This window comes from Lingula anatina, chromosome 6, assembly GCF_051362555.1.
Source record: "Lingula anatina isolate TDL-2025a chromosome 6, LinAna3.0, whole genome shotgun sequence".
NCBI lineage: Eukaryota > Metazoa > Brachiopoda > Lingulata > Lingulida > Lingulidae > Lingula > Lingula anatina.
In genome coordinates, this window is record NC_141772.1 from 8,501,320 (window position 1) to 8,511,709 (window position 10,390).

The window sequence follows — 10,390 nt, forward strand, 5'->3', positions numbered from 1 at the left end:
AGCCAGTGACTTATGAAAAAATGGTTTAACTGAATTGACGTTTATGCTCCTCGTGAAGATCAAACGCTAATGCAATCGATTCAAAGTAGTAAATATGTGTTATAAAATGCACAATAAAATCTAAAATATTTGCACAAACCTCCAATTTCCCTGGTTGCTATTCGATGCTACTGCAGATGGCGAGCCCGGATGCGGGATTTCATTTCGGCTGTGTAATTTTACTGTCAAAATGACAGTAAAACTCAATATAAACACGGTATTATATGAAAAATAGCATAATTTTACATCTTTTTATTTGGGTCATTTAGTGAACTTTTCTGTCAAAACAATTAAAAAAGACAAAAATATTAAATTATGATCCCACTCTTTTATCAAATGAGATCGGAAAGTCTGCTACCGCAAAGTGCCCGTATAATGCAAACTTTGGAAGGAGATGTGAGCGCAGATATGGCCACTGACAAGTTGAAGAGCGTGCGGAGGAATTTGCACCCAGCTGAAGCAAACCCAGTAAGTAGGCAGGTTGGAATAGCTACGTAGATTGTATTTAGATCTACCATGTATATCGTCAAAGTTTTTCAATATCTGCAGCCAGCTTTGCTCAAGAACGAAACAAGTTAGGTATATCAGAAAAATTTTCAAACTGATCAGAAAATTAAAATACTTATATCATCTGAAAGGTAATGCAAAAACCGGATGAAATCATTTGGAATTTTTTAAATATTCCTACAAGCAACAAAGATATTGAAGTTTTTTAACTGCAAAAATCCACCAAAAGTGTCCACACTTCTCAGCTCAAAACCTGTGCCCACTGACCAGCAGTGATCACTCAGGCGCAGCAGAGCACCCTGTGTGTCTTTGTGTGCTCAGCCTATTGTCTGGCTCACATAGCCTGTGACTAATCAGGGCAGAGCTATTTCCCTGTGGTAATTTTCACATCATGTAATATTGCGGATTAAATTAACTGTACTTCGCAACCTTCAAATTTCATGATTTTTCTACATAATATAGCAAATTTCATAAACTTTGCTGGATATAAATTTCAAAAAGATGATACCAGCACTTACCTGAAATTTTTTAGCATTTTGTAGAGGCAAAACTTAAAACAAGCAGAACCGAAACTTGTCAAAGACTGCAACATGGGAAAATCATGTGACCGGATTTTACTCTTTGATTTACAACTTATTTAGTTAATGGCTTGTATTAGTTTTTTTACGCAGCGCTAAAAGAGAGATTTAAAAAAGGGGTTCCATGGGCGAACTGTCAGCAGGCCGACTTCAGTTTAACACTTCACTGCCCGTGGACAGTTACGACTGTAGCGCCCCTAGCGGATTGTGATCTACCTAAACAAGTCGAGTTTTGTATTAAAATTTTGTCTGACGAGTGACATACGGTAATACGTGACATATAAATTATTGTGTCACGTAGAACTTCTTGTCTTTTCAGACTTCCGTCTTTTATCGTTCTTCTTACTGTCTAACTCCTTTAAAATTTGGGATTTCCATTTCTACAGCTGTTCGTTTATGTACGTGCTTTCTCACATAGGTAGATCACAATCCGCTAGGGGCGCTACAGTCGTAACTGTCCACGGGCAGTGAAGTGTTAAACTGAAGTCGGCCTGCTGACAGTTCGCCTATTGAACCCCTTTTTTAAATCTCTCTTTTAGCGCTGCGTAAAAAAACTAATACAAGCCATTAACTAAATAAGTTGTAAATCAAAGAGTAAAATCCGGTCACATGATTTTCCCATGTTGCAGTCTTTGACAAGTTTCGGTTCTGCTTGTTTTAAGTTTTGCCTCTACAAAATGCTAAAAAATTTCAGGTAAGTGCTGGTATCATCTTTTTGAAATTTATATCCAGCAAAGTTTATGAAATTTGCTATATTATGTAGAAAAATCATGAAATTTGAAGGTTGCGAAGTATAGTTAATTTAATCCGCAATATTACATGATGTGAAAATTACCACAGGGAAATAGCTCTGCCCTGATTAGTCACAGGCTATGTGAGCCAGACAATAGGCTGAGCACACAAAGACACACAGGGTGCTCTGCTGCGCCTGAGTGATCACTGCTGGTCAGTGGGCACAGGTTTTGAGCTGAGAAGTGTGGACACTTTTGGTGGATTTTTGCAGTTAAAAAACTTCAATATCTTTGTTGCTTGTAGGAATATTTAAAAAATTCCAAATGATTTCATCCGGTTTTTGCATTACCTTTCAGATGATCTAAGTATTTTAATTTTCTGATCAGTTTGAAAATTTTTCTGATATACCTATTCTCACAGGTTTACTTTAGAGCCACAATTAAGTCAAGAGATAAAAAAATGTTAGTTGTTCACGTTTTCAGTTTCAAACAGGAGGTATCTTGAGTCTTATTTGCGTTTTCAAATTTTTTTATACAAGAATAACAAAATAGATTTTTATACCTTGTACATCATGCATATTCTTAGCACCACCACCCCCATAAAATAAAATTTAAAAAATGAGGTACACCTTCACCTGAACAGGTAATTCAGTTGTTAACAGACAAAATGGTCAACAGGTAAATCAAAATATATGGATCTATCATAAACGAAAACATCTTTAACTATTTATATGGAAATATTCAAATATAACATCTCGTTTCTTCAATGAAGCGGGCTTTAATGCCTATATTTATGCCCTCTTGATTTCCAGGTATTACATCCTACGTCTGGGCTCTATTCACAATCATCTGTTGGGGACTACAGATACACCTTGCCAAACTCAGTATTAACAGATGCTCAAAGGAAATTCTATGAAGACAATGGCTTTCTTGTTATCCCTAAATTAGTCAGTAAAGACAAGCTAGAGAAGTACAGGTGAGCTATAGATTCCAAAGATTTTTAAAATCTATTATTATTATTATTATTATTATTATTATTATTATTATTATTATTATTATTATTATTATTATTGCATACTTCAGAGGTACAATAGATGAAACTTTAAAGAGGACTTTTAGATATTTTCAAATATATACATACTGTATTTAATAAGGGTCACTTGCCAGTTTATGCATTTACATAAAATTGCAACATTTTGACTAACTAAAGACATTTTTAGTCAACCATTGTTGAAATTATGCTAATTGACTTTGAAAATTAAATGTCAATTTATACTATTCTAATTTATAATGTTATACATATTTGTTATTTCATTAGCATCATAGCCTTATCTCTATTTTATAGTATAATAAGAAATAAAGATGGCTCTAATACTTATTTGTTTTTATAGAGTAAGATTCCAAGAAATATGTGAGAAGAAAGTAATTGTGCCCAATATTACCATCATGAGGGATGTGGCCATTGCAAGTTCCGAGTTTGTACCTGGGGAGCAAGCTATCACAAAACTACAGGACTTTCAAGAGGACCCTGTCTTGTTTAGTTATTGTTCTCTTCCCGAGGTAGTTTACACATGTTAAATAAATGGTGAATTTTTGTTATTTTTGCTTATTTACTGACTACTCCTACTTAAATTGAATCAGATTTAGAAATTATAAAAAAAAGTTGCAACATTTAGCAGATACCAAGTTGAAGAATTGTCAAAAACTTTGAAGGTGTATCTGTTCCCTCTTAATAATAACAACAGAAATATATTCATGTGGGATTTAAAAAAAAAATCCTTACATTTTCAGGTAACAATGTATGCTGAAGCATTCCTTGGACCAAACATAATGGCCATGCATACTATGCTGATCAACAAACCTCCAGACCCAGGTGAAAGAAAGTGTGCTTATAATTTCCAGACTTGATATGTGTATTTTATTTTCAAAAAATTGAAATTTTATATTGTTCTTTATGTATTCCTTGTGTATTTGTTTTTTTTTTTTTTTTTTTTTTTTCTAAATTATGAATTTTGCAACAGTCATCAAATGTTGCATACTAGTACAAGTGTCTAGATCAGAATTTCAAATCAGTGGTATTTGATCTTTAAACTGATCAGACAAACTGATGATTTGATTGTTTACAGATTTATAAATTTTTGCCAACTGATAAGGCAAACAATATGACATAACAAGTTTCTGATAAACCAGCATAAGATTAAGTCATATTCAGAGATTGCGTATGTAAATTATGTTTATTTAATATTACATACCTATCCAGCCATGTTATTATGTCATTGTTTTATATGTAACTGGTAAAAACATATATTTGAGTAAAAAAAAATACCATTTTTATCCCCCCCCCCCACAAAAAAATAAATAACCTGCCATATTTACGTACATTGATTTGCATTGTATTTAAATAACTTTCAAGTGAAAACATAAACATATGGCTGTGTCTTGTCTTTGATGTATATTTTTTAGTTTTATTTTTGTATGTGCAGGTGTGTGCATGCGTTGTCATATTATGAACCGAGTAATTATAATGTGATATCTAAAATTCTTCAAGGCACCAAATCCTCCAGACACCCAATGCATCAAGACCTTCACTACTTCCCTTTCCGTCCCGCCGACAGGATTGTCTGCTCGTGGACCGCCATGGAGCCTGTCAACCGCCAAAATGGCTGCCTGGTGGTGCTGCCTGGGACCCACAAGGGGGAGCTGCTGGTGCATGATTATCCCAAGTGGGAGGTACTTGTCAGATCTGTCGTGTGTGGCACCATCTATTTGTCATTCTGTGTATTATTTTTAGGACCCTGCTTTGGGTTTATATATAAAAGCCACGGCACATGGGGAGCTTCTCACTTGGTGAAGAGAATGTCCCTGTGTTTATCTGATATCATTCTGGGCCTGATTTTTTCTTCAGCTTCTTCTTCTTTAATCTTAGTCTGTTTTTGTTCATACTGAAAAAAAAATGTGATGTTTGAATTCTTTAATGTACGTACATGTATTTTGTATGCCATGGCACATGTAGGTATGTATTTGTACATACACATTTGTGAATATTATTATCAAATTATTATCAAAGACAACGGCCCTGTGAATCAGTATTCAAAAAAAAAAAATTTTTTTTCACATTTTTCCTCTCTAGGGTGGTGTAAACAAGATGTATCACGGTATTCAGGACTATTCTCCAGATCACCCCAGAGTTCACCTGGAGATGGCGCCAGGAGATACTGTTTTCTTCCACCCGCTTCTTATCCATGGGTCAGGAATGAACAGGACGAAAGGGTTTAGGAAAGTGAGTTTTTTTGTTGAATCTGTTGTCAATAGACCTGTTTGTGTTAAGGATTTAGAAATGTGAGTTTTTAAGTTGAATCTAACATAAATAGACCTGTTTGTATTAAGGGTTTAGAAATGTGAGTTTTTATGTTGAATCTGACATAAATAGATTTTTTTTTATCAAAGTCACTGACTCATTTGGTGTTTGTGTTTTATTAACTGTGTTTTATATCCATTCTTTCCAGTCCATCTCCTGCCACTATGCGTCTTCTGACTGTGAGTATATCGATGTGACAGGCACCAGTCAGTCAGGGCTGGCTAACGAGGTCCAGAAGATTGCAGAGAGGAGACTTGGAAAGGACGTGCAGGTCACGTTTTCTGTAAGTGCATTCTGTCAGAAACAACGATTTTCCCAGCGTACTGTCCAGCCATATAGACGGCCAATTTTTTCAAAGACAGCTGGATGGCTTATAAATGTTTCTGAAATATGATGGCTTGGACGCCATGAAATTTTGTAGGGAATTACAGATGATAATTTTGGACAACCTTGGTTTAACCTTGAGGTGCCACCTGAATATAAATAATATCTAGTAACATGATTGGATTCCGAGTTATTCAAGCGTAAAACATTGAATACACACACACACACACACACACACACACACACACACACACACACACACACTAAATTCTAATACACCTTACAGGAGTAATTCTAGCCATTTCTTGGAATTTAAATATCTAATGCAATGTAACTATTCAGAATGATAACGTGTTTTATTATAATGTGAGTATTTTCATTGTAGGACATATGGTCACTGAAGGCCAGATTGGTCAAGGGGGTGCAAAGTAAGTTATAAAGTCAAGGCTGAAGATGACCAGTGAGATGACCAATGTACTTTGATTTCACAAAAGATGAGCAATGAGATAACCAGTGAGCATTGAGTTTATAGAACATGACCAGAAGGAGGATGCCATGTGGATACAAAAATAAATCTACTAATTATGTGATATTTTAAGGACAGTTTTCAGCAAAAGATTTGTTTTAATCTTTGAGACAAATTTGAGATAATCATTTAGAAAAAAAATACAAGTTGTTTGACATGCATCAGTCAAAAGATAAATGTGTCTAGATAGATTGGACGCCGGCTGATTGAAAGGCATGGTGGGACCATGATTTTGTAAAGAAGAGAGGGGCACAAAGTGAAAAAAGTTTTCAGGAGCAAAATGAGGCAAAGATAAAATGGTAATTGAGGATATTTTACTGTATTATGTAGTACGCAGGGATAATTTTTTACAGTAATTTATTTATTATTATTTGTTTGCATATACCTCTGTCCCCAGAAGCACTGTTGTGTGAGACATTGGGGTGAATTGCAAGAAATGCTTCTACTAATCACAAGCTATTAGTTTACAGATGTTTTTGACATTATTTAATCTGAAGCACGAGTATCAACTTAAGGATGTATGTGATCTATAATAATTATTCTATTCAGTCAACATGAAAGAGAGGCTTTGTGTTGAATTTTGATGTAAAAACTTCGCGATTTTTTAAAATAATTTTACTGCACGAATAGAGTATGTTATTTTTGCACTTTGACCACACAACTTAATATCTGATTAAAAATTTCTTTTCACTTTTACGGTAAAACTTTATCTGCACATGGTTGTTGGGTTAAAGTGGGATTTTTAGGTTTGAGATATTTTTCTCCACAACTTTTTACCAAAATAAAAAATGCATCAGAATTAGCTCAAAGTGAAACAAATTTTCATGACAGAGATTTTGGGAATTATTTGTCTCCATTTAAAGCCATATGTATGGTGAAATTAAGCCTGTGTATGACATATGTGAATGTTAATAACAGACATTTGGGTAATATTGTTTAAGGTGTAATTTTACAAAAGAGGGAAAGTGCAGATATAGGAAGATCAATTAGAATACTATAACATTGGTATGATAACATTTCAACTGTTACAGAGTTTAATTATTAAGATAGAACCTTATTAAGTGGGAATTGTGATGAATTTATCACCTTAGAAGGTTTCAAGTAGAGTGATCACCAGAAACAATTTATAAAAAGAAAAATTTTGGCTAGTTCATGTTAATTTTGAAACATTGTTTGACGCCACTTTTCACTTTTCTTTTGAAGTTTTTTTTTTCATTTTTGAAAGGAATAGTTTAAGTCTATGAAAGGAGCATCAGTGAACCTATGTGTACCTGCCACCCATTAACTATAACTATTTTTCCTCAGTATTCATCATCAGACAATCTTAGATAAAGACATTTTAAAACTTGAATTGCTGAATGTGCAAGTGTTGTAATTGAACATTATAAGGAATGTTTTACAGGTTATCATTACTTAATGTAATACAAATAACTTGCAAATAAAAAAAGAAATTTCCTTTATACCAGTGCCAAATTTTGAAGCGATGAAATTGTTATGATTTTGTTGCTCAATGATTCTTACAGCAAATTGTTATGGTGAACTTATAGAACTAATTCTAATTAGTAATTTATTTTCATATTTAAGTGATTATAAATACTGACTTGTATTAGACTAGCATGTCCCAGTGGCAGAGCAGAATTGAACGTGTTTAAAGTACAGCATTTTAATTTGCAGGGAAATGAAATTTGAAGTTGTTAATCAAACAGTGTTTGTGATGAATTTTATAAAATTAAACGAAGAAAAAAAATCAATTTATGTTCTTTGTTTTATTTGTTGACTTTAATTTTATTCAATTTATTTTGAAACAATACTTTAAAGACCAAATTTACATGGTAATAATATACTTTTGTGACAAAAAGCACGTCCTCTCTACGGCAAAAAAAGCGCATCTTTCTTCACTAGGGAAACGGTCCCGTGATAAAAGTCGCCATAAAGTGCGTTTCTATTATACTGCATGTTGGTCTGGGTTTGAGCGATTTCCACTTGATTTTCCCGAGAACGATAATAAAGGGTTTGTTTCCTGTTAAAACAAAACTGATTTCAATAATATATGTTGTACTTACATGTGCCTTAAACTCAGGTTATTATTATTATTATTATTATTATTATTATTATTATTATAACCCGTAAAGGCGTCCCTTCTTCTAACGATTGCCTCCCGTCACTTGCTTTGGAACATAAAAAGATTCACCCAACAACCATTTTTACTGTACTGTTGTCATACTGTAAAGCATCATCAAGATGATGACGCTCTTCATTGTTACAAAAGCGAAGCGTAGCTGTTTCATGGATGTTTCATGGTTCAAAGTGAGTTATAATCATCACTAAAACGTTTATAAATGCTACCAAAACGTGCTTGCCGAAAAATATTCAGTTTACCTATTCAATTTTGAATTCTTAACCCAGAATTTTGAGATATTTGAAACATTGCTTCCTTCTTCACTTGAAGTGGTACCATTCCACCCATGGTCTGGTTTACAAACTGTTTTTTAAATTAACAAATGGAATTTCTATGTATATCAGTCTTTGATTTCATAACCTTGTCTCTGATAAAGCCATTTTTTCCCAAATTTTCCTTAAAATGTATATTAAGATTGTTAACATGAAAATTAGAAACTTTGACATAATTCCTTTCGTAGGGATGCTTTGCTTGGTGAAAAGTTTCAAAGCCTACGTCATTTGTACATTACTGGTAATTTTCCAGAATTTCCCGCATATTATATTGTGTTTTGCAACCCCTTGTCTCCTCTAACACAATCCAGTCTGAAATGCCTCACCCGAAGCGACCTGGAAATCTATAAAAATATTAATTTAGCATTAATCTTGTCTATCACCAAAGAATTTCTCTGGACATCTTTTATGTCCGTGTATATTCCACTGTAGAAGTCTAGTTTTTCCTTGTTTGAGAATAATTATCTTGGCCTTATAGAAGGTAAATGTCAAATTATTGACAATCAATCAATCAAATAACAGGAGGCTCAGAGTAAACCGCTTTGGCCCCCAAACGCCTAATATCCTGTGTCTTTCTGTATATCTCAGTCATTCTTCTGCCATTCATATTCTCTCTTATATTGTCTGTGGATCTCGTCTTTGGCTTTCCTTTTCCTCTTTTGCCGTACTCCCATTCCTATTTCTATTTTTTCCGCACGGGATATTTTAATTGCTTTTGTCTTTTGTTGCGTTTAATGTCAGGCCGAAATTATTACTGACAAATTATTGACACGTTTATTTAATTAACTATGGCCAGATACATCAAACCTGCATTCATCACTTAAGACCATTAGCACGGGAAACTACGTGTTGGCAATTTTATTTACGTTTATTAATCTAACACAATTAGTAAACAGTAGAAGCACAAATAAATCTTCTAACTCATGATTCATAGTTCATTTATGGTGGAGTGTTTATCTGAATCTGGAAGTTGTACTGGCCGTCCCATACATTTGAAACGGTCTGCCGCGCTGCCTCTAGATAGTAAGCATGCTGTGCGACCTCTCTCTCTCTCTCTCTCTCTCTCTTTCTCAGTGATTCAGTTCAACAAAATTATGGTAAAATCATTAGTATCAATATTTAGTGTGCGAGCTGTTTCAAATATCAATTAAAATGACTGCCTGCACTTACAGCACTTACAGTAAAACGTGTTTATTTGCTTACTATCATCTAATGAAAGGGCATGTTTGCAAAATTTACCTCGTGTTTAATGCATATTATTCGGACAGCTTAAGTGGGGATCTTTGAAGTTAGATTGTCACAGGTGTATTTGTTTACTCGCCACCTTCCGAGGAGAGAATTCACCTGGTGACTTTCATTCAAAGCTGGTCACCTCCTTCGAACTCTAAGAGTGCTTTTGCAAGAGAGCACGTGCGACCATATTTCGATCGATGTACGTTGAAATGGCATTCAACGTAATTCTCTCTCTCTGTGTGTGTTTGCCCGTCCGTTGAGGTATTATCATTAGACTACTTTGGGTCATCATTTAGCGCTTGCAACCTGTCACAAGAAAATTGATTTTAAATTTGTTATGGTTTGGAGGTGACACTAGAGGCGTGCGTGCGTGCGTGTTTGCGTGCGTGCTCGGGTGCGCGCGTGTGTGATGAAATCAATTAGGAAAATACTAAATGAGTAATTTACCGTCAGTATACAACATGACAGCTGTGAATCGCGCAAATTGAAAAATAATCATCAATTCCTTTGAAACAAAAAAAGTGTTGACTACCGGAGGTAGAATTATCTATAGCTAAGTGCAAAACAATCAATGAAAAACGCCCACTAGTTCAGGGAAGAAGTTAAAGGTTCCAATATGTATTAATGTGTTGTAACAGTCATC

General features: G+C 34.4%; 1 protein-coding gene across 1 annotated transcript; it reads left to right on the top strand.

Moving 5' to 3' along the window:
- The first annotated feature begins 380 nt into the window (after positions 1-380).
- On the top strand, positions 381-7,814 carry LOC106170645 (phytanoyl-CoA dioxygenase, peroxisomal-like). Its single transcript, XM_013550617.2, has 8 exons — positions 381-507; positions 2,668-2,831; positions 3,247-3,415; positions 3,647-3,728; positions 4,404-4,585; positions 4,986-5,135; positions 5,362-5,496; positions 5,923-7,814. Exons 1-8 carry the CDS (start codon positions 415-417, stop codon positions 5,974-5,976), a joined length of 1,029 nt encoding a protein of 342 aa, XP_013406071.2. The 5' UTR covers positions 381-414; the 3' UTR covers positions 5,977-7,814.
- The last annotated feature ends 2,576 nt before the right edge of the window (positions 7,815-10,390 follow it).